At 49.1% G+C, this 27006-nt stretch overlaps 1 protein-coding gene across 3 annotated transcripts; it reads left to right on the plus strand.

The window, feature by feature from the left end:
* The first annotated feature begins 2000 nt into the window (after positions 1–2000).
* Positions 2001–26639, plus strand: LOC119106907 (putative E3 ubiquitin-protein ligase sinah). Of its 3 annotated transcripts, none has more exons than XM_037230258.1 (3): positions 2001–2080; positions 20490–20888; positions 25584–26639. In XM_037230258.1, exons 2-3 carry the CDS (start codon positions 20616–20618, stop codon positions 25743–25745), a joined length of 435 nt encoding a protein of 144 aa, XP_037086153.1. In that variant the 5' UTR covers positions 2001–2080; positions 20490–20615; the 3' UTR covers positions 25746–26639. The 3 variants fall into 3 exon arrangements, with proteins under 3 accessions (XP_037086153.1, XP_037086160.1, XP_037086168.1); XM_037230265.1 differs by lacking the exon at positions 2001–2080 and adding an exon at positions 2253–2270; XM_037230273.1 differs by lacking the exon at positions 2001–2080 and adding an exon at positions 17897–17978.
* The last annotated feature ends 367 nt before the right edge of the window (positions 26640–27006 follow it).

Below are 27006 nucleotides of genomic sequence, written 5' to 3' on the forward strand. Positions count from 1 at the left end.
TCCCGGTCGCCGCCCTCCCATGGCACCACTGATAGTTAGCGCTCCGGTCGCCGCCCTCCCATCGCACCGCTACCAGTCAACGCTCCGGTCGCTGCTCTCCCATCGCACCGCTACCAGTCAGCACTCCGATCGCCGCCCTCCCATTGCACCGATGCTAGTTAGTGCTCCGGTCGTTGCCCTCCCATCGTACCGCTGACGATCCGGTCGCTACCCTTCCATCGCACCGCTGCTAGCTAGCGCTCCGGTCGCTGCCCTCCCATGGCACCGCTACCAGTCAGCGCGTCACGATGTCGGTGGTGGCTGACACTTTGCGACGGCCCACTTTCCAGCTTAGACAGACGGAAAGGCTGTTTGAAAGACTTATGTTGCATGCAAAGCGTTGATGTAGTGTGCGGCCTCGTCTTGGAACCGCCTTCTGCCGGCTAGTGTGGCTTACCGGAGCTCTGCTGTGTTCATGTCCAGACTCTGTCATTGTGACGCAGAGGACAACGTGCTTTTGAGCGCTCTTTTTACGCTATTGGTGTTTTTATCATTGCCACATTTTCGTTTTGCAGTACAACATGAAGCCCAATACCTTGCATCAAACATTAAGTCACGGCTATTGAACGATTCGTAATGAACACATGATAATGATGGTCATCATCGTGCCAAACCCAGGCAGGAGTTCTTGTGACAATCTGCGATCACACGGTGTGATTTGAAACCTCGTGAACAGATGACGAGAATCGGCAGAAGTCCCCTGGCAGAGTCTCCGTGCAGTCGCCCGTCGTACCACTGCCCAAATGCATGCTTTACGTAACACAAAACGTGATTCGTGTTGGAAACTTGCACTCAACGTATCATATTGGTTAAAGGCCAAATGACGTCCGTGATGGTGGTGACAGATGGTGTCCAGGTGATGCTACGAATCTTGCTCACGTACGCGAGGCACGAATGATTTGATAACAATATTTGTCTTGGCCTTGATCACTACATGACCAAGCAGGTGGCGGTATTAGCGTGATGTTTCTATGACGTCATGCATGCTTGGGTGACCTAGAAATGATGTACGCTGTATAACAGTCTACACAAGCTCACGGGCTTCAAGCTTAGAAACAAGAGGGTTCCAAGTCTTAAGAAAGGCATGGCTGTGCACTGCAACGAATGATCTGTAGAATAACTATTTCAGTTCAAAACGACATACGATGTGGAACATTCCCTTTAAGAGGCGGCTGCAACTGCCTTGGCTAACACCAATCTGTTACCTCCTTCAGTGCATTAGTATGGATGCGCAAGTGGCTTGAATGAAACAACTTGGTTATGGTACGATATGCGTGGCACGTAAGTGGCTTTCAATATAACGGCACATGTCTGATAACCCCCGCACCATCGTCTTGTTAAATCTTAATGACATTTAAATCCTTATAAAAGAAAATACACTAGAGTGAAGGCAATTGATGACCGCCTGTTCCTCAGAACACCTGTGCAGTCTCAATATATCTCAATACACACTCGTGTGTTGTCTCTCACCTCATGAGACGACGCATCGCCGGTAATGATGGAACACAGCGAGCCGCGGGGAAGTGTGAAGGGTGAGATGCGGGGCCGCCCGGCCCTGGTGACAGGTGCGCCGCTACTCCTCTCGTGTCTTGTTGTCGTGTTCAGCCCGTGAAAAGGCGCAGCGGAAGTTTGGGTGGCCAAGAGTGGTACCTGGGAACGTACCGGGAAGTACCTCGGTCAGGTACGTGATAGACCATCCCGTGTGCCTTGAGCATGAACAGGGGTCATAATGCAGGGATAAGAGCATCACTGAACAACAACAATGATTTGTTCAGTTGTGATTTCCGACGATGGGAAGATATGGCGAACTAGCGGAGAAGAGACGCCCCCAGCGGCGAGCGGTCGGGGGCTGGAACCGGCAGCCGACGGAGCGTCAGCTGGAACCGCCGCTGCCCGGGCGGTCTGCGCGGCGGGACCGGCCGACGCGGCGCCGAGGGCAGTGGGCATGCGCGCCTGATCAGCGGCGGTCGCTCGGACCAGCGCCAGTCGCCAGCCGACGCCGCCAAGGGGGGGTCGCGGTGGCGCCCGCTGCACGAGGCAGGTGAGAGGCCCGGCACGCTGGTACCGCGGGCCCACCGAGCTCGTCCGCCGACGCCGCCGGGGAGGCGACGCGGTGGCGTCCGCTGCGCGAAGCAGGTAAGAGGCCCGGCACGCTGGTTCCGCAGGCCCACCGAGCTCGCCCGCCGACGCCGCCGGGGAGGTGCCGCGTTGGTGCCCGCTGCGCGAGGCAGGTAAGAGGCCCGGCACGCTGGTTCTGCGGGCTCACCGAGCTCGCGCGTCGTCGGCTGCGGCGGCGTGGGTCGCACCTGGGGCATCGGACACTCACTCAGACGTAAGGGCAGCTCCACCTACCTTTTATAAGAGGAGATAGCAGGTGAAAGGTCTCCCTGGGCATATCTGAGCTTCCTTTCCTATATGCCATCCAGTTTTCCGCTGATTCGCTCTTTCGCTCGAAGGGACCTCTCATGTATGCAAAATCGAATGAAACCCTTTGGCTTCATCTGGCATATGGTCCTCCCAATCGAGACCTGCCCTTAGACTGGTGGAGCTTTCTGTGTTTCCATGTGTTCCCAATGCGCCTATTTGGATCTGATTTCGATAATCTGGGGGCTCCTGTAAACCAAAGGACCTGATGCCGGCTATCCTGGGCATCACGTGCCTCATATATTTTCTCCCCTTGGCATATTGGTTGCATTTGACGGGTCCTGAAGGGTCACCATAACATGTGACGGGTCCTGAAGGGTCATCAGAGGGTGTGACGGGTCCTGAAAGGTCACCAGAGCATATTTTAGAAATGTGTCCCGAAGGTGGGACGTTGTCCTTCAGGGGAGTGGCATGGGACCTCTGGAACAACTAAAAAAATATGATCTGGTAATCCATCGGGACTTGTGATGAGCATGCGTAGTGCTGGGGAGCGAAAGTGCATCGCACACAGGGTTTTATGCGCAAGTCAGGGTTGGTTATGTTTGTAAGTCGTTGGCGCATTTGCGAGCAATATTGTGCGTATAAATCATACAGCATTAATAGCCTTATTCCTCGTAGAATAACCCGGCGAATGGAGAGATACGTGCATTGATGTTTCGACTACATGCCTTTATCAACACAAATAACCGTACCACATTAAAATTGGCTTCCGATCCTATTCAATTTTTCAGTTTTTTTAAGCGGTGAGCCACAGTGTGTAGGTCACCAACATTCGGGGGATTAAACAAGGAACAATTACCAGTCATCACTACGATACAGTTTGTATCCAACTAAGAATCAAAGTACGAGAAGAATACGTCTACATGCGTGTGAATTCAGGCAGACAGCCATCACGCACCATTCAGTGAACATTAATTAAACATTAAAAGATCATCCTCAACATCAGACAGGTTAACGAATCATCACTACATGGAAGCGATTTCAAGAACCAGGCATCGCGCACCACGCATCAACTAGGCGTGGAAACGATTTCAATAAAACAGGCATCACGCCTCTCGCGTCAGGCATCACTTACACATGTAAACGATTTTAAGCTAGTAGCATCACACATCAACGTACTAATAACATTTGCGTAATCGGGCATAGTGAACGCTGTACATAAAGGTCTGTTTGCCGACCTCTTATCAGAACGAATTCACTTACTTTCCTGTCTGAATGGCTCTGCTCTGTAGATGACTTTGAGCTATAATAGGAGCATAGGGTCCGTGCCATTCTGGATTTCAATCTGAGCATGTTTTGTCAAAAAATGGCCGTCGAAAGGGGTACGCTCTACCTTAAAACGCTGCTTTTACGCTCTACGCTCTACTGACTCTGGCAGTGTTTTAAGCTTCTCGCAGGCATTCATTTTATCTCAACCCAATGAGGACGCATGGACTCTCCGACGTGGACTACGTCCCTCCCACGATTTTTACACGGAATACACTTAATTTCGTAAAGCGCGTTCTTTGCGTGCAAACTCCTCGAAACCCACACTTGCACAAATGACGTCTATTACCCTCCCCCGGCACGTAAGTTTTGAGATAGCGGATTTTACCGGAGGCTTACTGTAGCTCTTCCAAGCTACGCATACGCACAGTTTTGATTTTAAAGGATATGTTTGAATTCTCCAAAGCAAGTCTTCAACTACGAAAGGTAGTTTTAAGAATTCGCGCCCGACAGGGCGTGTACCGGTTTTCTACCACCCATCTCCCCACGCGCTCCACAATTTTTTTTATCTCTTCCATCATTCTATCTAGGTGTCGAGGAGAACATGCATTGCCACACTGCTAAGCCCATATGCTGTTTATGCTCTTGCTTTCCTTTTCCCTACTTGGTGAATTGTTTGAGCCCTATGGAACATGCTACGAATTATATTGCGCCTATTTGAAATGGGGTACGCAGATTCGCAGTGCATAAGTATGCAGAATTATGAGAGGATAGTTGCAGAGGCTTGATAAAGAGCTCTGTTTCTAATGTTGCGCGATTGTTCCTCCTTTCTACTGTCAACAGTGTGATTAAATATGGGACCCCTATCCGTTCCATGTATGCTCCATCGTGGAGGCTATATTGGAATACTGATTGTTCATGGATTCCAAAAATCCTTGAGGGCGCGCTGTCCGTGCGTCAAACTCCAGCATAATCGGCATAATGTATCTGGCTGAGGAAGCTGATTTTAATGGGCTGGCGGCCAGGGCATTTGTTTCAGATTGTTCTAACAATATTCTCGCCAGTGGAGGCGTGCATTCGACAAAAGTTGGACATAGGAATGGGGAACCCATGCACTGAAAACTGTACAATAAAATGTTATTCCTCTGCTTTATAATTCGTGTGCGGACATATGGCTTCTTTTCTTCTGGCATTTATTACAAACCATTGCTCGTCCATGTGATATCAAACTGTGACTTAGAAAAGAAAAGTGTGCTAATTCTATGTGTAAAATGCCCACCAATACCACAATGCCATCAACAATATCCATCAAAAGCTCTGCGGGTCGGTGCCTCGTCGGCCGGCAGGTTCAAAAACGGCAGCGCATGTATCCAGCAATGAGATTTGGAGATTACAAAACCGTACTTTTAATGATGGATTTATACGCCAAGTGTCTTCAGCAAGGGTATACACAGAATGCCGACCATCCTTGGCATCTTTTTGCCACATGACAAGAAAATAAACAATGCAGAAAGTGAGGATAACATTGGGTGAGAGACGAGTGGTTGCCCATGGTTGGGTTCGTAGCTTGCTCATGGATAGCTGATAATCCTTCCAACCGTGACTAGCAATATGATCTCGTCCGTATACCACATAAAAACTGTTCTTAGATCGGCATCTGATCTCCTTGAACAGCTGATGACATAGATCGACCGATGCCCATCTTTGTGCGCCAATTTCGTCCTACGATGCGTCTATATGGAAATTTCTGTGATGCTGGAATGGGTTGGTAACTGGTCGTCGTGTGTCGGTTTCGTCCAAAGACCCGTTTATGTCGGCATTGCTGTAATGCTGTGATGAGTCGGTAAATGGTCGTCTCCTGTGGGTTTGCACTTGGTCAATACCAACTAATGATATGCATACAGCATAATTTTTAGAAATAAAATTGTATAACTTGAAGATAAGGCAGGGGTGTAGTTTCGCAGAATGAGTTTGGGGACGGGGAAGAGGAGGGGGGGGGGGGGGGATTCACGGTGGTAAAGTTGAAGCTTACCCCAAAACTCGCAAACAAACGGGTTTCTCCCTGGATTTGGCCCACTTTCCCTCAAACTTGGGCAGTTTCCTGAAATCGCTTTTCATTTGGGTGGAGTGATGCCACATCCGCAAGGGGGTGGACAAATTATATAATTGCCAACATGTTTAATGCCACAAAATGGATCGCTGCATGCAACATTTTACTGTTTACTCATTGTTCTATATTTCTCCTTCTTCTACAGACCTCGATCACGGTCCTGCTGGTCTGGCATCCTGCTCAAGTTTAAGGATTTCCTGATTCCAGACTTCCTCACCATCCACAGTCCACTGGGAACCATATGTTAACACCCGCCCGGGTGGCCGGCTAGAAACCCTTTGCTCGGGTGGAAGTGAGGGTCAATTTTACCTCCCCCCCTGAGATCTCGGAAACTAAGCTAGCTAGAGACACCAAATTTACAGAGTGTATTGACCTGTACGTAAACTCACTTAGGTCAAAGTTTCAAGCTCCTAGGTGATGACCTTCGGATCAAAAAGGTCAAGCAAGTTCAAGTTTCAGGCGGTCTCCAAAGTGCCCACAGAACCTAGACAACCTGTCTAGACAACCTGTCTAGAACCTAGACAACCGTTTCTGAGCAAAAAGTCACATGCCCTTTCAAGGTCAGGGCCCTTGTTTGACTTTTTGAAGGTCAAGGTGACCAAAATCATGCAAGATTGCTTTGAGTTTTGCATTTGACTAAGCGACAAATATTACGCCAGGCACTATGCTCCTAAAGCAAAATGTTGACCTGGGACATTTTAGGTCAATGGCCTATTTTGACCTCGTCCATGGAAGATGTATAATGCGGCTCCTGCTATCAGTAAATTCGAAATGAGCACCAAATACTATCCCATACAGCAAGCCCTGGAGTAACAAAACAGGTTGGTTTTGACCTTGGTGTGACCTTCATACCTGACCTTATGTCAGTGTAATTTGCTCATTCCACTGTTATGTTGCCTAAGAAAGCATCTTAGAGATGCATGGCTTCGTCTAACACTCCGTTGTTGGATCAGATTGAAGGATTCCCTAGAAGCTGGCTTCGCTAAAACCATGGCCCGACTTTGACCTGTCATAGGTCAGCGACCTTACAAGGTATATCTTAAGTGTTAATGCCAAACAATCCGCTACCCAACTGTCCACAGCTATGCAAAGTTTGGCACGGCTACACCGCGCCGTTCGGAAACCATTCTGGAAAAATCTCGGGGGGTCAATTTGGCCCCCCACCCGAGCGCGTGTTAATTGCGCGGTGTAAGCCCTTGGGCATGTTTGCTTCTCTTGATTTGGCAGAAAGTACGTCGCAGGTGCCGAATGATCTTTCGAAGCTTCTCTCAGCTTTGCTCTGTAAACAGAACGCGATGTACAAACAATACCACGTTGCCACGACCTTTACTCAGCAGACGGCGAAGACGCCAATTTTTGTATCACATACGTAATATGAGAAGGAAACTAGGCCTGTCAAGTTTTCTTATCCAAAACGTGTTGAACGAGGAAGATCACAGTGAGCGCTTCCCAACTTTCAACAAATCCTACACTCATGACATATGTCGACTTATGCGCATCATCTTTGCCCAAAGCACTTTCACAATGGATGTACCGCGATGTCGCGCTCGCCTCTCATTGTGCCAGGGTTGGGACCAAAGCTGCCGGATTACTGCATCTCAGCAAACTTAGCAAAAGGGGATGCCAAATGAATCGGAAACGTACCACAACCTCCCGAACAATAAATTGTTCAGCATTTGTGGGAGGCCCATCTCTATGAGCGATGAAGCAATGATGTAGACACATTACGCGAGCCGTCAGTGTCAGCAGGTTATTGCTGGAGGCCATCAGTCTGTCAATATCTGGTCTGGTCCAGGGCGTTAGTGGGGCTGTGCTACCGTCCTTGGTTATGTCTGTCATTGCTTAGCGGACGGCGACACACTTTTGACAGAACTGAAAACCATATCATGACTCCTTCCCTAATCCGCCGTCTTTATTAACACGGATAATTTGGGGAGGACGGGGGGGGGGGCGTGACGAACAACCCACCGCCGTTTCTAAACTAAAATGGATGGAGCCTCGTGGGAAAAAAATGAGGAGGATTGGTCTGCACGAAATCTCGTGATTGGTAATAAACCGGTTGTCCCTTGGTTAAAAATTGGCCCATTAGGTCAAGTCAAATGTCAAATGTCCCTGAAATTAACGCCTTTTCAGCTTTACATGCCGATATATACAGGACAATGTCTTGTGATGACAAGAAACTTTCACACGCGTCTTCATGGCCTAATCAGGGGTTAAAAGGCTTCTGACTCATCGGATATGATCGGTGACAACAACTGACAGTTTTGTGAACCAACTGGTGGCAAAACTGCGAAAATGAAAACAAATTTCAACAGACAAGACCACATTACGACAGATTATCCCAGCTCCACGAAACTCAAAGCTAAGTATTGGTCCGCGCGCTAACGCTTGCAGCGTGAGCCCATGTCGAAACGTTGACGCTTCGCTGTATGAGCAAGTTGAGCCATCAAATGCTGCCAAAAAGAGCAGCTTTAACCCGAATAATTTTAAGTAGGTGCTCAAAACGTACTGCGAACTCTTTTATATCAGTGCTAACGTCACAGATCAGTAGTGACACTGCTTTTCCAATGACTCTCAGATCAGTGTTTTCACTTATTTTCAGATAAAATTCAATTCACACACTTAACAGTATAAAGTACCAAATAACTAGGTTTATTACTGGCCGTAAGAATCGTGGGGGTGCGGCTAAACGTTTTTCATTTTCTCACCTCTCAAGAGCATTCATAAGTTTTGCTTAAGACAACATAAAAAAGAATGCCACCACAAGAAGAACTTGATATTTGTTCAGTTTTAGCGTATTACTGACGCAATTGCTTCATGACACGGATAAAACCGTTAGACAGCCTTGGATAAAACCATGGTTGATATGCGCTAGAAGGCTCATAGACTTATCATCGATTTATCTGTCGTATTCGTAACATGTTTAGAATCGATGAACGCAGCAGGAGAGGTTGATCAGACCGTGGTTGATGATCAGAAGTGGTTGAAATTGCTCGTGCGCAGTCATGCTGCTCCCCGTTTGAAACACCTAAGCTTTAACTCACGTCTAGAGCGACCTTCCGACAGGGCTGTTTAACATTGAAACGACAGTGTCTTTTGTGGTTTGTAGGTACAAAATTGTACGAGGAATAAATGAGGTAAATGTGTGAGTGAATATGTGTGCACATTTTTATTGATCTTGAGTGGTTGGGCCAGACTTGTCGGCTAATTATCTATTAAAAGGAGTCACTGTGTCCGCCCCTGAGTGTTGCAGCTCTCTTTTTGGACACCACTAAGTTTGGGCTTGTTAGATGCATGTGTGATACAGATACTGAAAACAAGAAACAGGACTCTACCACCGTTCCGGTGTATTCAGTTCCTGAGTAAAGTTAAGTGCTGCGTTAAGACCAAATGTGTAAAGACCACTTAACCTAACAGATCTGACAGGTTGGATCACAGCGCATGAGCAGGTGGTTTTCAGTTACAGTCCTTGTCAGGGTTGGTGTAAGGATTAGCTTTGATATTCAATAAATATGCTTAATTTACCAATGGCTTTGTCAACTGAAAATGAGCCTTCTCAGTTTGTCAACCAGGTACTGTTGCAACTTGGAGTTTGGAAACTATGTGCAAATTATCACCAATCTTTTTGTCTTGCAGTTAATTGAAAAGACAGAATGAAGATTGTCAGAATGTCGCTGAATTTCTTCACAGGCTGCCATAATGCAAGATGCTCTGCCTACAACACGGGCGTAGTCCTGGAAGACTATCCCTGCTCAGTTGGGGGGGGGGGGGGAGGGAGGCTGAACACTGAAAAACAACACCGCCTACCCTCAACAGATTCCAATAAATGGGTTACTCTACAGATCTTGCTCAGCCTCTCCTCAAATTGGGGGGGGGGGGGGGGGGCTATGCCAAAGTTGGGAAACAAAGTCTCTCCCCTTCAACTGAATAGGAAATGACACACCTGCTTTGCAATAAGACTGGAAATTTCATTTTGTCGTAAGGTGCGAGAATGATACAAAGGTGGATGTGCTAAACTGCATCCTGAAGATTAAATAGTGTAACTGACCTTGTGTCACTTAGTCCATCCTTGTGTCACTTAGTCCATCCCGATGGCTCAGTTCATTAGAGTGCCTGGCTTCTGGTTCACCTACGCGTGGCGGGTTGGGTTCGAGTCAGTTTCGGCAGCCGCTATTTCACATTGACGGGTATGGCGGGTATGGCCTACGGCCGGTGACAGCGGGCACGCGAAAGGTCAAGTGACGTTACAGAGCGGGACGGACTGTGCCGCACATGGCAGCACGTTGAACTTTCTGCCATCGAATTCTGCCGTTAACATGGAATTGCGAAATTGGATGGTAGGGATCAGGATCGATCCATCCATTCAAAAGGTTCGGATTAAATCTTTAAAAAAGAGGTGCTGATGCGGTGGCATGACTGTTGACCGCATCCCAAACTCCTCCAGCTCACATGAAACCAATTGTATCTTAAAAGTACGATGTATTGTAAAGTCACACGTTTACATGGGAGCAAGTGTTTTGGTGAAACAAATCAGTAGTTGCAGAACACTGTACTGAATCCAGGCCATGGGACGGCTCCGTGGACGCTAGAAACCATAAAAGATGCTCGAGTATGGCCATAATCACAGGCAAAAATACTTGGCATGCGTGTGAATAGCATTCATAATTAATCGTGTTATGCATGCAAATGTATGTATCTCAGTATGTATATGTCTCAGTATCTCAGTATTATGTATGTATCTCAGTATGCAAAGCCGTTCAATCAGGCATCGGGCCTGGTCACCACTAGATCCGAAAACAATGTCAGGGCGTCGCGGACGAACGCTGCCGCAATTGGCCAGCGGTTGCGAGAATCAGCTACACAACCCCAAACTGTGCCTCCGCACAGCTACGCAGCCACCGGTGATGACTGAGCCAAGCTCATTCGCACCGTGCGACTGCAGTACAGCACCCTCCGTCAAACGGTAAAGATCAAACCTACTGAAATGTGCTACCGAATTCTCCCTGGCTGGGGGTCGGGCAGCCCTTCTTGGTTATTTATTTGCAGTCAGCGTCCATGGCAGCAATGCTTCATGTCCTTAAAATCGGGGCTGAGACGCACTGGTCCCTACTCTTTCTCTCTCTCTCCCACCCACCCTTGTTCCTGAGCTCCTGTCTACCAACACACTAAGCAATGTGAGATACCAACCTTTTACCTAATCCATGGGTATGCCGATCCACACAGCTCAGCAGAGTGTAAGTGTCCGCATACATTGCTTGATAATCCCAGAACACAAGTTGTGTGAGGAACATTTTTGGGAGATACTATTACACCAAACTGTCTGGAGCACATTCCAACGCCATCACTTACGATCACACGGCAAGGAAGGGCCAGTCAGTCACTCATTCATTATGGGTAGTCATGTGGTCGTTCATGCAGCAGTCCGCTTGCTTCGGGCGCGCAAGCAACAGTCCGTACTGGCGGGTGTGATGAGTCACCACGCCGTCCACGCCACACATCACGATACTGTCCGCACCAGCGCTTTTGCCAGCCGCGTCGTGATACTGAGCCGCGGAGTGGATGTGCGGCACTCGATGAACGGAAAGAAGACACTGGGCAGCGATAGCTCGCCAGCCGGGGCGTGTGCAGACGCCAGCGCACTCCGAGTCGAGCTGCGCCTGCAGCATATTGAGATGGTCGCGCTGCAGGTACTGGCACACCTCGTAGGCCCTTCGGCCGCCGTTCACCAAGCAGCAGCGGCAGCGGCGTCGCTACCGGGGCGACGGGCAGCAACCGGTCGGGCAGGTGGCAACGGCGGTGGGGGCGGCAGCCAGCTGGCGTTGCAGCCAGCAGCGGGCGGCAGCCAGCCACCAGCTACGCCAGCTCGGTGGGCCCACCGTGCGGCGTTAGTGAAACAGGACAGGACAGCTACCGCTGACCCTCGTCGAACTAGGCCGGCCAGAACCAGACAGGCCAGCGGTGCACTTGGTGGTCATAGTCCTGCGACTAGACGCACGCCGACCTTTGGAAGCTCACGAGATCACAAACTGCCCCAAACCACAGCATAGCTTCTAAACATGTATGCTCTTTTTTCTTTTTCTTTTCTTTTGTTTTATTTTTCAATTCTTTTTCGATTCAAATACAAAACAGTTGGTTCATTGCCAGTGCCGTGCTTCAGCGGGCCTTTGCATATGTACAGAGCAGAGAAAAAATGCACAGAGCAGGGAGGTAAACAGTTTCAAAATAGCTAGTTCAATTCCTCGTTTCTGTGAAGTGACCAGGAGCGCACAGCGGATTTTTGTGAGGAATGGTCCAGCCTTGAGGTATATCTGGAATAACTCTGGGTGGCAGCATCTGAAGACCTTCATATGCTTGCTGTCTTCCCTTGATACCCTGTTTATGTGTCATAATGAATGATATGATATGTCCTATTCCCTGGCATCATTCACTCTTTACCCAATGCAAAAGGCCAACAGGTCTTGCATGCAGATGGCATGTGAGGCCTTATAACTGTGATAAGGTCATAAAAGGCACCATATATCAACGGGATGTTTCCTATTGTTGAAAGCCGTGGGGTGGAATGATCAGCAGTTGCAAATATCTGATCGATATTAACGCCACGTCAATTACAGCACATGGCTGCCACAGCAAAAAGTCATAACACATGCTTAGAGCAGAGGCAAAACAGTTTTAGAATTACCTCAGACCAGGCATCACTTACCAGAACGATCTTTTTTTCACAGCAAAGGAATCTCGGCCCTTTAAAAATACTAGCTCATCATGATGTTAGTTACACTTGTTTTTACAGCTCAAACCTAGCACTGACCTAGTTCTTTGGAAGTGGCATTGGATGCATACAGTAGTTTCTAAAGTTAATGGAAATTTGAGGGTGTATAAACGGCTTATTTCTTAAGATTGCCTGGGCATAAGTAGTTCAAAATTGTGTTTATGCTTTTTAAGGACAGCCGTTCCCACTTCACAAAAATAGCGAGTACCATCGTCAAACCGGCAAGTTACATCTCAGAGCCAACCAGATCATTTTGAAGCCTACCCTTTGATGCAGAGTATGTGGTGGAATCATGTGATATTGACAAAAGTAAGCGTATGCACCAATGGCATGCTTTAAGAAAATGCCAGGTGGCAGCTAAATTATAGAGGGGACGAGATGACATGTCAATAATGTTTTGAAAGGGAAAACATGACTAGCATGCATCCCTGTGTAACTTGGCACAGACAAAATGACAACTGAAAATTCGAGATCCCTTCTCTATCCCGCCAGTAGTTACACAAATGGGAATGGAGATCTCCCTCTCATATCAGAGTCACAGTGAGATTGACCCGACCATATACAAACCAAACTGAACATTAAAAGCACAAGTCGGACAGAGTTACTTAGATATCACTGTGCATGACGCAGGTTCAATCATCTTCTGAGAGCACAAATAGTTTGCCGTTACAATTGAGGAATAGTTCAAGCCAACCTGACTACTCGTTAGTCGTTATTTGCGTGCTCTTCAGCGGCCTGGCTATGACAAAAATGCGAAGGCCCCTATACACATTCAACGCGAGCACGCTAATCCACTATTTACGCCGGAAATGCGTCAATAGTGCGCCAGATTTGAGCCATTGTCAAATCTTCTCATTGATATCAGCTGGTTTGATATGTTCACAAACGTATCAAAATGCTCTTGAGGCCCGAGGAAATTGAAAGACTCTAGCCGCACCCGAATCGTGGCCGACCCAAGGCGGCTGGCAGCGGCATCTTGCGACGAACGTGATCAGTTTGCAACGTGGCGTTTTAAAGCGTCGCGCCATTTGAGACAGGTGGGCTTGATTGCTCGCCACACGGTGATGCGTTGGGTTCAGCGCAAGGCTGTGGGCTGCTGTTGGTTGCGTTCCTGTCGTGAGAAGCTAAATGGCAAGGAGAAAGTAGCTAATCGTCAGCTTTTAAGGTAATGGCGTTAAAATGCCCTGCCGATCTAGGATTGTTGTTTGTGGATGCCTGAGCTGTGGCTTCAGAAGCAAACGGAGGTCGTTGGAGCGACGCATGTCACGGATTCATCCGGGGCTTCCTGCTGATGAGAGGAGCAACGGCTGTGAGGTAGGAGACTGAACATCGCTGTTGTAGGCCTCACATTCCCCGTTGCGCCTCAGACTTCGTGCACTGATCGGTGGATAGGGCTTAGATAAAACATTTTGAGTTGTCATATCGCATATAAAGCCAGATGAAGATGCTAGAGGTGTTCAAAAAATGTCGTTTGCATCTGTTGATACCAATGTTATGTGGGTTTTGCTCTTAATAATTGGGATGATATTAGAAAGTGCGACTTCTGCACAGGCCATCATGCCAAGATAATGGAGGTCGCCAACGCTTTCAGCTGATTATAAGATGACCTCGCGAAATCGATATTATACAATAATGACCTGATATTGTTTCAGGTGCTTGTAGAACCATGTCATCGGTAAATGTAGGGCCAAAGGGTTGCAGTTTCGTAAAATGCGTAGGGGTTAGGGATGGAAGGGGAAGGGAGAGGGTGCCAGAAGAAAAATTGCTGAGCCTTCCTCCGGAATTCACTTCAAACAGTTTTCTCCTCAGATTTGGCGCAATTTTATGCAACTGGCAGCAGGGGCTTAGTTCCTCAAGAACAGGTTTTTGGGTTGAACCCCGAAATTATAATAAGGAAAAAATAACGGACACAGATGATGGTTAAAATAGGAAACTGCATCTCTGGTTAGGAGGTGCAATACCACCTCCCCTCTCGCCCCCCCCCCCCCCCCCCAATTGAATAAGAAACTACACGCATTTAGGCTGGTTATGTTAAGTATGCTTTTATCTGATGGCTATGTTAGGGTAGTCTGATCCTTCATCCAGTGTTTGATGGCCAGCATATAAAACTTAAGTGCAAATTAACTCCCGAAACAACAATGCTCATGGTTATGCCGCATTGTATTTAACCCGCCTTTGCTTTTTGTGGTTTGTTGCATTTCGGAATATATTGCAACGGTTTCTGAAAGATTAGACCCCAGGTGACATTTCAAAAGGTTCTTAATTTTTTCGGTGACAGAAAAGGCACTTTGCGCTCAGAATGAATCCAGGAGTGAACCCTGGATTAATTCTGAGCACAACTGTGTGCAAGTTCATGTGTTTTGAGCATATATTTATGATGGATGGCTCCGTCGATGGAACAGTATCGGCCCGCCGCGCGGGCCCCAGAATTGTCGGTTGCTGCCCGCCGCCCTCGCCGGCCGGGGATCGCCATGCGGTGTCCCTAAAAAACGTCTTTTCTTAAAAACCACAATTGCCGAAACCACGGCGGTCAACCTCAAAAACTGCCTCCCTCAGATCTTTCATAAACCGAAGTGCAATGAGTTTGCATGCACGTTGCTAAATTGCAGAAGGCCGTCACTGTTCACACAGCGCGGCATTTACGCCCAAATACGATACCCACACATGATGCCCAGGCACCATGTTACGCATGCATGCATGCATGCATGCCACGCTACCGCGCCCATTCGGAGTGGCCGCCGCCGCTGCCTTCTTCCGTCTCTATATAGCACCCGGCTGCAGAGATAAGCGCGGTCGCGTGGCTTCCTGATATCGCATTTGCATGAATAATCGCTATCATGATCGATGTCCGCAGCTTAAGCTGCCAATAACCATGGTGACTGCATGTGTAATTGCCGATGGATGGGCCGCCGGGATGAGATGTCACTCGGCACTACGGTAGGGCTTATGTAGCAGTCCCTGTGTTGTAGATACGTCCAGCATTCTGCGTGTCAGGGTTGTGCGGTATCCCACTCAAGGATTATATATACTTCCGCGGACTGTGTGTTTATCCACAAATGGAATGAGCCTTGTTGAAGATTTCCACAAAACGCGTAATGCGAGGGACTAAAATCGATTGCCTAAATTGCAAAGAGGCAGAGGCAATTGCAGAGGATTTACCCGAAAACTTTTCCCCAAAATATGTAATTCATTGTCCTGACATAATAACCTCGATCTGACTCGCGGCTTGAGAGCTTGAGAATTTACATGTGCGCGTGTGTGTATGTATGTGTGTATGTACGTATGTATGTTTGTATGTATGCATGTATGTTCGTGGGTGTGTTCGTAAGTATGTATGCAGGTATTCATGCATTCATGTAGATATATGTGCGTGCGTATGCATGTGTGAATACTATGTCGTACACATGTAAACATAATGTATGCATGCATATCGCGTACTGTTTGTATGCATGCATGCATGCGTTTATCACAGCCCACCACGCCAATGCGATTATCAGGTTACTTCGTCCCACGCTAAAAGACATGTGAATGTGAAAGACAGTACGCGCACATCAGTGGCAGTGGGAAAATCAAATACGAGACTATAACTGATGACGGCCTTCGCCTACACCACGGCCATGCGGTCAAAGAGTATGTAAACGGTATGATAAACATGCGCATGATTTGTACATCAGTTAATTGTTATGAACTCCCGAGATCAATGTCAGGCTTCAACCTGTCCGATCTCGTAACAAACTTCGCGGCTTCCACCGAATTACATTCAGCCGGGGCGCTTTGGAGCTGACCGCGGCTCTCAGCGGGTGTGCTCCAACCAGGGCCCTCCAGGGCTGACCTGGAGCATCTCAGCCGGTGTGCTCCAGCCAGGGCGCTCCGGGGCTGACCGCGACTCTCTCAGCCGGTGTGCTCCAGCCGGGGCGCTCCGGGGCTGACCTGGACCATCTCGGCTGGGGCACGTGGCTGGCCAATCAGCGCCGCCATGTGAATGCAGGCAGGGGTCAAATTTGATCTTAAGCAAGTCCAATGGACGCTTGAAGCTGCTAACTCGTGCATCATAGCCGAGCTTATGCTCAAGGAAGAAGAAGAGAGTAAAACTACAGTTCACAAGTCAGAGCAAAACCTGCATAGACAGCAACAGATCAGAGCAAGACCTGCAGAGACAGCAACAGATCAGAGCAGGACCTGCAGAGACAGCAAAAGATCAGAGCAAGACCTCCGGAGACCTTAACAGGCCGGAGTAAGACCTCCGGAGACCGCAACAGGCCGGAACAAGACCTCCGGAGACTGCAGCATATTGGAGAAAGGCCTGAGACTGCAGCAGATCAGAACACGACCTTCTGTGGGGCTTTCGGCGGAACGTCCGCGATGGCTGCCGCACATGGCATGGAAACATAATCCGGCGATATTGTGAAGAAAAATTGCATTGGAGAGCCGTTATGCAGAGGCTGATGAGATTTTATCAGGTATACTCTTCAGATCGGGCCGCTTTGCGTCAACTCCATTCCAGACGTAAGCTGACAATTGCATCCAGTCACCCTCAGCCAGTCGGGCAGCATTGGGCAGGACATCATGTATCCAGTCACCCTCAGCCAGTCGGGTAGCATTGGGCAGGACATCATGTATTCAGTCACCCTCGGCCAGTCGGGCAGCATTGGACAGAACATTATGTATTCAGTCATCCTCGGCCAGTCGGGCAGCATTGGACAGAACATCATGCATTCAGCCACCCTCGGCCAGTCGGGCAGCATTGGGCAGGGCATCAGTGACGTTATACAGAACATCACTGCACCGTTATCCCCATCTGTAGTCCTTTGTCCGTGCGGCACTTGCCGCGTGCCGCTCAAAGTCCTGTTTGTTAGTACAGCTCGAGGCCGTGGCTGCCCCTCCCCCGCCCCCCCCCCCCAAGTTATTCATAGTGCAGCGTATAGTGAACGGCTGCATCGTTCGATTCGGCTCATCGCCAGGTCTTCAGCTGGGTCGTTCGGTGTCATTCGATGCCATTGGTCTGTTCTGATGCGTTGCAGTCCACTGCGGATTTTTTCAAGTGACAGCTTGTTTTTATTTACGTAACCCGAACTGTCCTACAAGCGTGCATGATGTCAAAGCCGGAAGTACCCGCGGTACCGTGAACACCTCATGGCTGTAGCCACCGAGCCTGGCAGACAAGCTATGTGTGCCGCAGTACGCGCTGTCCTGGCGGTGGTCGGCTGGCGGGCGCGGCGATGGCCACGGCAGGCGCCGCTCGTGATCGGATGATCGGCGGCCCGGACGGACCCGGCGTCGGCCCCGAAGCTGGCCTTGGTGCCCCGCTGGACAGGAGCCAGCGCCGCTGCCCGCAGCCCGCCGCCCCCGGACGGCTCGTGCGCCACCGCAGCGTGCGCCGGTGGCTGGTATCGAACGGACGCCGGTGGAACGGTCTTCTGCTCAGCAAACCAGGTCCTTTTTATTGGTTGCCGATTTCCAGTGAAACCACGTCATCCCATCATTGTCAGAAAGACATTTAAGCAGACTGGTACCTCATTTGGCACAAATAAACATGTAGAAAGTATTTTAAGTTGTCATACATCTTTGGAAATGTCGCAACATGTCCTGTTGCACGGCATACAGGCATCTGAATCACTGTATTAAAGTGCTCTGTCTTAGAAGTTACGTCCAATGTTATGGAAGTTTTGGTCGCTGATGATTCTAGTCAACAGCTCTTCATCTGAGGCGCGCTGGTAAAGCAATGATCTCTTTCCCCCTTTTCCGGGACTAGTCTGGGATGAAATGAAGGAAGTATTTTAATTTTAGGACCAATAGAGAGGCCAGCTGAGCAGATGACAAACATGATTAATGCACATCTTAACATTTGATATGTACAGGAAACACTAGTAATACTATATTGCGTTGTTGATGACAATAGGGCTTTACTGACGAACACAAGAATGCAATATCTTGATGCTGTTATTCGCGATAAACTGATATCCGTTGGAAAGCACGAAACTGTTACTGCATATCTGCTTTGTTTTGGCAGTATTTAAGCATCCACCACTCAAGTTGAAATAAAGGCGTGGTCGTGACGAGGCTGTACCAATATCGCACCGAACCTTTCTCTTCCCTCCAGTGGGCTGAACAAGCGTGCACATAGCCATGACATTTGGACTTTCAGCTATGAACGATATCCGGGTGTCGTTGTGTACAAGCATGACACCCTGACTAAATAACTTTTGCTATCCGTCCGATATAGACATGTCGCCGAAATGTCAACGCATCTATGCCTCCATTCTCCTGCTTTTTCTCCGAAGAATAAGGCTATTACTATTGTGCTGTCTATTCAGTTACTTGTTATCATCGACAACACCGGCATATGCATTTCCTTTCTGATTCTGTTGCTACGACAGACGCATTACCATACATGTGTAGTAATCGATAGAGAACAACAAGGGAATCTTTGTTGTCTGCGCACGTTGCCACTCAGTCATTCCCTAGTTCGAGGGAAAACTGTTTTAGAAGTCTGCAGGAGTTCCATGCGTTGCAGAAAGCTTCTTAAGGCATTAAGCAGATCCGTTGGGAGGACTTTGACCGCCTTGGCGACTTGCTTCGTCTTTCGACGACGATGTGATGTAGTAGGTTTTAACTTCGGTTCCAGGGTTATGCTCTAGTAGGCTTCCATAGCGGTTCCAGCGATTTAGTAGGTTTCAGTGGCAGTTCCGGAAAGGACGCGGAGGTATAGTCGACTGCACATTTTTGTAATCCGATAATCGATTGGGAACGGATCGACTGTTAACGAGGGGAGGCCAGATGTGTCCAGGTGATGATCGGTATTCCATTGAATGCTACAAGAATGACGGGATGACAGGGCGTGCGTCACAGCTGCAGCTGCGGCAGCTGAACCCTGGGCATGAGGTGGATATTAGAGCTGAGCATTCGAGCGTCACGCCAGTATACATTGGCATATGAATGTCGTTCATGGCTACAAATTTAAAGTAGGTTATCGCAACTGGTTTGCTAAAGGTAGTACTGCACATTTATATGGGATTTGAACTGAAATAGCCATCTTCAGGACCTTTCAGTGTTGTTCACAATCCCGCCCTTCTGAAGACTTCAGCCAATCTAGTTTTTGACCTACATGCACGCAAAAATGGTGAAAGGCATAACGGAGAGTATTTCAAACTCACCTTGGCATTCATGACGTCAAAATAACGTCATTCAAATCCTGCCACTCCTTAACCCATGCGGCGATCAAGGCCATAACAAATATAACTGTCGAGGCACTCATAAAGGGCGTTGGTGGACGCAATTCCCAGACGTAACGGCCGTCACTTCACTCTCAACCAATGTTGTGCAAAGTACAATGACGTAACCAAGCCATGGCGCATTGAGCGTAGCTACTGAACATTAAATTGAGATGTCTAGAGCGGTCTTTTCCACTTCACTAGTATACCGATAATTATAAGCGAACTTGTCTCATCATATCTGATGCTTGCTTCAGTATCTTCGAGCGTAAAACATTCGTTTGAGACCTGAGTGGAATGCGACCTTCCCCGCAAGGTTAATGCTCCATTAGGAAGTACAAAGCTTTTCACTTGCACAACCGACACACTAGTTTCCCTTTTTGTGGGGCAAGTGGATGTGACTCAAGGTGTCTGGTACATTATTTGTGATAATGACGAAGGCTCGGTGTCCGATGCGTGGATTTGTGATGCTGGCTGAACGAGGCTTTATTCTCGGCTATCAAGCCAATCCAAAATTTAAGTCAGACATGATCAAAATGACCCCGGCTCTATCTAGGAAATTGTATTTACATCATGATGGGTGTGCACACGCCCCAATGGTTGGTCACCACGGGCAGCGCAAACCAGAAACGACTTTAGGTAAAACTCGGCCTTACAGACAATCCACAGTTTCTGCGCACGGCAAAGAAAGGGCTTCGTCACAATAACTAGTGGACGACCTGTTCTGTTGCAGGTCTCGGCGGATGTGACCACGCTGCAAGTCATCAGTTAGACCAGCCGCGGCCGCTGCTCTGCCCTGGCAAGGTGGTCCACGTTAGTGTGCGGGGCGTCACGTGGCCCGGTGTCCAGGGAATTCGGGATGTCCAAGAACGGCGTGCTGGCAAAGGAGCCTGTCTCGGACGGAGCGGTGGACTACCAGAGACTCATCCAGCTGTTCGAATGTCCTGTGTGCCACGAGTACATGAGGCCACCCATACACCAGTGCAAGAAAGGACACGTTATCTGCCAGAAATGCCGACCCAAGGTTAAGGGCATTTGTCCGTTGTGTAAGCAGCTGGTCGCCAATCAGACCAATCTTATGATGGAGAAGATCAGCACTCTCATCAAGTTTCCATGCGTCTACGCGCCGAAGGTAAGCATAGCATGGGTTTATGGACATGGTCGTCGCGTTGACGTCGTTACCAAGCAATCTTGGCAGCGTCTTCTCTGGGAAAACCTGTCGCCATCTGTTAGTCCGTGAGCTTCGTCCCGAGCGATCGTCCGCTTCATGCCAACTTTTTGTTATGACCTTTCGGAAAGGTCATGCTAAACTCAGCCAACTACATTGGCTGCTAAGTGTCACCGGCCTAATTCCCTGCAGGGCAGCGCGGGGAGTTTGAGAAATTACTTTGAATCAGACGAAATGCCGTGGCTGGAGAAATTACATAGAATCAGACGAAATGTCACGGCCCAGTGTGACCTATTGCATGATTAAACCAGAACGCCACGGACTTGGATGAAGTGGTCATTCACCTTGAGGACTAACCACCACGCCATGGCTGCCTGGTAGCACAGTTTTTGCTCTTGGAACGGGATCCCTGACTACGTCTACGAAGCAGCAACGTGCGAGTGAGGAGACACGTATATGAGCGCATACTTGTCGCCGGCTCAGACGAACGGCTCTCTTTACCACTTTACAGCCGTTTCCAGTGGGCTTTAACGCTGAGTCACGACTCGACAGCTCCGCGGTGCTGGTGCGGCTGTGGTCTGTGCTCCCCACGCGCCCGCCAGGTCCCTTCCGCGGCACGGCCAGCGGCCAGCGCTGCGTCATGTGCCAGTCCCAGGGCTACCGTGCTGTACTCCCATGGCGCCAGTTTGTTTTCAGAAGCGCCAGCAGCGGCGATACGACCGAGAATTGGCAAGCAGCTCCGATATAACCCTCGGATGTTGCCGGCTCTAAGGGGAGCGACGCCGCCTGTCTGCGAGTCCGGTCTAGACACACACTCCGTCTCGTCTGAGGAGATGAGCCTCGTGCCCCCCCTCCCCCCTCCCCCCTCCCGAGCCTTCTCACGGGGGTCGTCCCGTCAGCATTGGCCAGGCGGCGCACGTGTGGGCACGCTCTTGGGGCAGCGTGGAGCGGACGTTCATGGCGCCAAATGTGTGACCCGCATTCGCCGGGTCCTTGGAGCACCGGCGTTTTGTTTGTCACGCCATTTGTCATCGCTGACGGACCGTGCACGTGATAGGTCGGTGTTTTCAAATGGCGTGTGTGGCCCGACAGCTGGTGCATTGCCGGCATTCTGGTCTAAAACAGGCTCACTGGGACAAACGACGCTGGCCGCCAGCGTGCCCGCCGGGCCACCACCGCAAGCTGAGCACGAATCACTCTCACCATGTCTTGCTGCATACGTGTAGCTTGCAGCGCTTCTTTTATTGATAACAAGATACGCAGTAACGTCAGTGTAATCCACTTCATTTAAGCATGGAAAACAACGTTTTGGTTCTGTTGGCAGAATGTTAGATGCCTCATCGTGCTCAATAGGGCGACTGAGCGCACGTGTCACGCTTGCTCTGCCTGATCCCAAGACCTTCAGACTATAGATGAGGGAGAGTAGCGGGCTTAAAAGTGAAGCGAGTCGTGCGGACGGTTGGCGGTCTTGGTGACCTCCCTCTAAGTGCGGTGGCGACCCGAGGCCCAACCATCGCGAAATAGCGATCGACTGAAGGTCCTATTTCCGTGATATCAAGGGAGAATATCTGCCCTCTTGCGTTATGAAGAACAAACAAGTGTTATTCGGAAGGAACTGAACGGCGACCAAGCCTGTTGACAACCTCGTGCTCCGAGTCCATGGCACCGATCAACATCAAATCTTACCGTTTTATGCCCCTAAGTCGATAACCTTTTCCTTTCCGAACATAGTGACTTTGGGTCGGGTCAAAGGTTACCAAACCCGATCAAAGCCACCAAAATTAGCTCCAGACAACCCCATGCTCCGAGCTTATGGGACCGACCAGTATGAAACCTTCGCCAATCGATGCGCCGTAGTCGATACCTCATCGCGCCCCAGGTGAAGATTTCATGCTGATCGGTGCGTGGGGTTGCCTTCAGCCAGATTTTGTGGTTTGGACGTTTTCGGAAACCTTTGATCGGACTGAAGATCACCATTTTCAGGAAAGAATGGGGTTTCGACCATAGCGCATCGTTCGGTGAAGGTTCCATGTTAATCGGTCCCATATGCTCGGAGCATGGGGTTGTCTGCAACCTATTTTCCTTTTTTGGTGAACTTTGGCCTGAACCAGGGTCACCATGCTTTGTAACCATCTGGGTAGGTTATCAACCAAGCGGCATCAATTGGTGGAGTTTTTATGTCGGTTGGCGTTATGGGCTCGGCGAATGGGGCTGTCAACAGGTTTGGTTGTCCGCTTAGTCTCTCCCGCGCAATTCGTGGTGGAATTTTGCATACCTTGCACAACGTTGGTTGATAGCCAACTGACGGCCGTTATATCTTGGAGTCGTGTTCACGAACGCAATATACGAAAGAATCGACAATTACTTTTTTACCTTGAACGCGTGGATCGTGAAATGATAGAATTTCACTGGCATTATTATGGCGTCGTTGACACCCGGGTAACCTTGAAATAGTCGGCACGAAATAGTCTGCTAATCTTTGGGGGCATGTAGTTCAGAAATCAAAGGATTTTGCGTGTTAACAAGGGTAGGGCTGTGCACTGCAGCCAATGATCTTTAAGATGGCTATTACAGTGCAAAACCCCATGCAAATGCGGAACAATCACTGTAAAGAGCACATCATGGAAAAGCGTGCCTTGACTGGCAATAAAGACCAAAGTATCAAACGTGCTCGGATTGAATATAATGATGTAAAGACCAAGGCTCAAATGCAGACGCATGGGTACCAAACTGAGTATGAAACAGAGACCGATGTCTCGCAATATTGGCTCATTTGCTATGTTTGGTGTAGGTTATTCAGCTGCATTAGCGAGGAACATTAGTCACATAGATAAGACAGTAGTATTAGCCTTATCCCTCGGAAAAACCAGGAGAATAGAGGTGTAATTAGATTTAACCTAACTTAAATATATGACATAATTAATATGTAATATGTATATATATATATATATATATATATATATGTATATATATATATATATATATATATATATATATATATATATATATATATATATATATATATGTACTAAAATAATCTATTTCTACATTCTCCTAGTTTTTCGAGGCATGAGGCTAAAACTACTGTCTTCGCTATGTTTGGTGCCTTAGTAATGCATATCTGGATTCCAAGCGGTTTTTCAAGCTAACCTCATTCTTTGACTCGATTCCTTCCCAACCACCGGTTCCTGCACACTTTTTTCTACTCACTTGTGATCGATTTTCACACGTTGTTTTCTTGTGTACTTCTTCGTTGCCATATTGGAATCACTTCTCCCCGCACCTTTCTGAAACAATACCAATTAGTTCATGGCCGTTTATTGACGACGCGACCATAGATAAGACAGGAGTAATAGCCTAAATCCTCGCAGAGAAAACAGGAAAATGGAGATAAAGGTTTTTCCTGGTTTTCCTCCCAGGAATAAGGTTAATACCACTGTCTTAGTATGCATAGTGTGCATAATGTTTCTCACAGGTTCACTTAACAAATTAGACTTAATCACCTTTTTGGGGGCATCGGGTTCGCAAGTCTTATGAACACGCCAGAGCACCAAATAAACCTTTGCGACGTGACTGTCTTTGCAGTGAGTACGCATTTCAGCAAATGGGATGCATGTAAGTCATAAAAGTGAACGCCAATGGCAATAACAGACTGCAGCTCCATGCTGATGCAGGCTGATATTAGTTCCTAGAATGAAGCCGTTTTTCGCAAGGACTGATTGATCAGTTGTTACGAGGTACGAGACCCATGTTCCAGGAGGCAATCGGAACATTACAAACGTAAAGAAATTCTACACTCCATCTTGCGGCATGTCATTGCTTCCAACCAGTAATTTTCCCCGGCTATATGCTGATGGGCTGCGTGGACACCCGGAAGGGCGCTCGCTTGCTTATCGTTCCTTCCGCACAGCTACATGTAGTTATCGAGGACCACAGTCCAGCGCTGTTTCTTGTATAGAAGTATGCCACGGGCGCAGCGTTGAGTGGCAGATGATACAAATTTACCAACGTAGCATGACTACCAAACGTCCATTGAAATTATTTGAATAGAAACTTATTTGTTCACCAGGACTTGGTGGTATAAGCGCTGCTTCACCACGCGTTCGAGGCTCCTGAAGGACACAATGACCGATCAGGGTCTCCGATCAAACGATGTCCTTTATGACCACTCGGCTGTGTCTGTCATATGTGCTGTCGCTCTGTATGTGAGGTCTGCGTCTGCTGTCGTCTCTCCACGCCGCAAATCTCTAGTGTGAGGTGTCGGCGTGAGAGCGCTCGGGGCTGCACTGACGGTGTCGTGGTGTCGGCGTGAGAGCGCTCGGGGCTGCACTGACGGTGTCATGGTGTCGGCGTGAGAGCGCTCGGGGCTACACTGACAGTGTCATGGTGTCGGCGTGAGAGCGCTCGGGGCTGCACTGACGGTGTCGTGGTGTCGGCGTGAGAGCGCTCGGGGCTGCACTGACGGTGTCATGGTGTCGGCGTGAGAGCGCTCGGGGCTACACTGACGGTGTCGTGGTGTCGGCGTGAGAGCGCTCGGGGCTGCACTGACGGTGTCATGGTGTCGGCGTGAGAGCGCTCGGGGCCACACTGACGGTGTCGTGGCGTCGGCGTGAACGCGCCCGGGGCCTCACTGACGGGACGTCACGTCCTGCTCTGCAGGGCTGCGACGAGCTGGTGCCGCTGCGCGAGAAGAGCCACCACGAGACCACGTGCGCCCGCCGACCGGTGCACTGCGAGTACGCGCGCCGCGGCTGCGGCGCCCTGCTTCCGCTGCGGGATATGACCGGACACGTGCGGCAGTGTCACTTCCGGCCGGCCTGAGCACGCCGCGCGCCACACTCGAAGTCACGCCCGTTCCTGTGTGTCGCTACGAACAGTCGAAAGCCTGGGTATGGCAGACATCTGTCCGGCCCGAAGCCCGGTTGCTATGTACGTCCAAGGTCAGAATCGTGCTGAAGATCGTGAGACTCGTCCAAAGTCTCGAGGCGCATCCAGGCTTGTGAGACTCGTCTAGTGCCACGAGACGTTCTGGTGTGTCAGGTTGTGAACTGAAGTGTAACAGAATGTCACCGACCGGCATGTCGAGGCTTCCGCCAGAGCCTGCTTCGAGAGCAAAACCGTACATCTGGGCGCATTTTAGTCTCGGCTGAACAAACCAGACACTTACGAATGCCAGTGTGTCTCCATGTTCCGGTGTCCTTCATGAGTGATGTTGCTGACCGGTTTGATAGATTTGTGCTTACCGGGACTTCAATATGTGCACACATTTTACGTCTCACCATGACACAAGACTCACTCACAGGAAAGTCGGAAGTGCCAAGTATGAGAACGAAAATTGATAGTCTCGATCGAGAAAATGTGGAGCTACCGTGCATGCATCATTGCACGCTCTTGTCCCCAACGACAGGTGAAAGTATGCTTTTGCGTTTTGAGCACGATTAAAAAGGCCTCTGTGCATCCACGTGTTTCGGGAGTCCATGCTCACGTCCGATGTCATCCCGTCATGTTCTACAGCGATATCGGACAGGATGCAGTGCGAACGCAATAAGCGATGACTATTCCGTGTCTCTGACGCAATATCGAGTTTCTTGTGATTTGAGACTCGTGACGGCTGCCATCATCAGCGTGGAAATAGTAAGAGCCGAGTGAAATTCATTCAAGCCAAAGTCCATAACCAGCCATTACACAATCGGCATATTCGCAGATATCATGCAGCGTAGATCTACAGGAACAACGTGCGGCAATGTTTTGCTGAAGACTGCATGGGAATAGCAAAGATGGAGCCCGAAATCCGCTTCGAAAACAGATTCTTTTGAAAAACGCGAAACACATCAACAGGCACGATACTCCTGAGGAATTTACAGGACCAGCCGGGCTGAAAAACGAAGTTGAAGAAATGCACGAAATGAGTCATTCATTCATCCAGTCATTGTCACTTTGCCATCTGAGGGCCACGGCTGAGCCTCCTTGTATCATGCGCCTCTTTCTTTCATACTTTTTTCCTGTCCCACCAGGAACATGTCGAGCTTGGTGGTGTCGCCACCGTGGGGTCGCCGTCCTGGATGAGCCCGGCCATACTCTG

This window comes from Pollicipes pollicipes, unplaced genomic scaffold, assembly GCF_011947565.3.
Source record: "Pollicipes pollicipes isolate AB1234 unplaced genomic scaffold, Ppol_2.1 Scaffold_2555;HRSCAF=2994_pilon_pilon_pilon, whole genome shotgun sequence".
Lineage (NCBI taxonomy): Eukaryota > Metazoa > Arthropoda > Thecostraca > Pollicipedomorpha > Pollicipedidae > Pollicipes > Pollicipes pollicipes.

What these genes read in the sequence shown, in the direction of transcription:
- LOC119106907 (XM_037230258.1), top strand. Translation starts at nt 20,616, where the DNA reads ATGTCCAAGAACGGCGTGCTGGCAAAGGAGCCTGTCTCGGACGGAGCG. An exon ending in CATGCGTCTACGCGCCGAAG is followed by an intron (nt 20,889 to 25,583) that starts GTAAGCATAGCA and finishes CCTGCTCTGCAG; the next exon opens with GGCTGCGACGAGCTGGTGCC.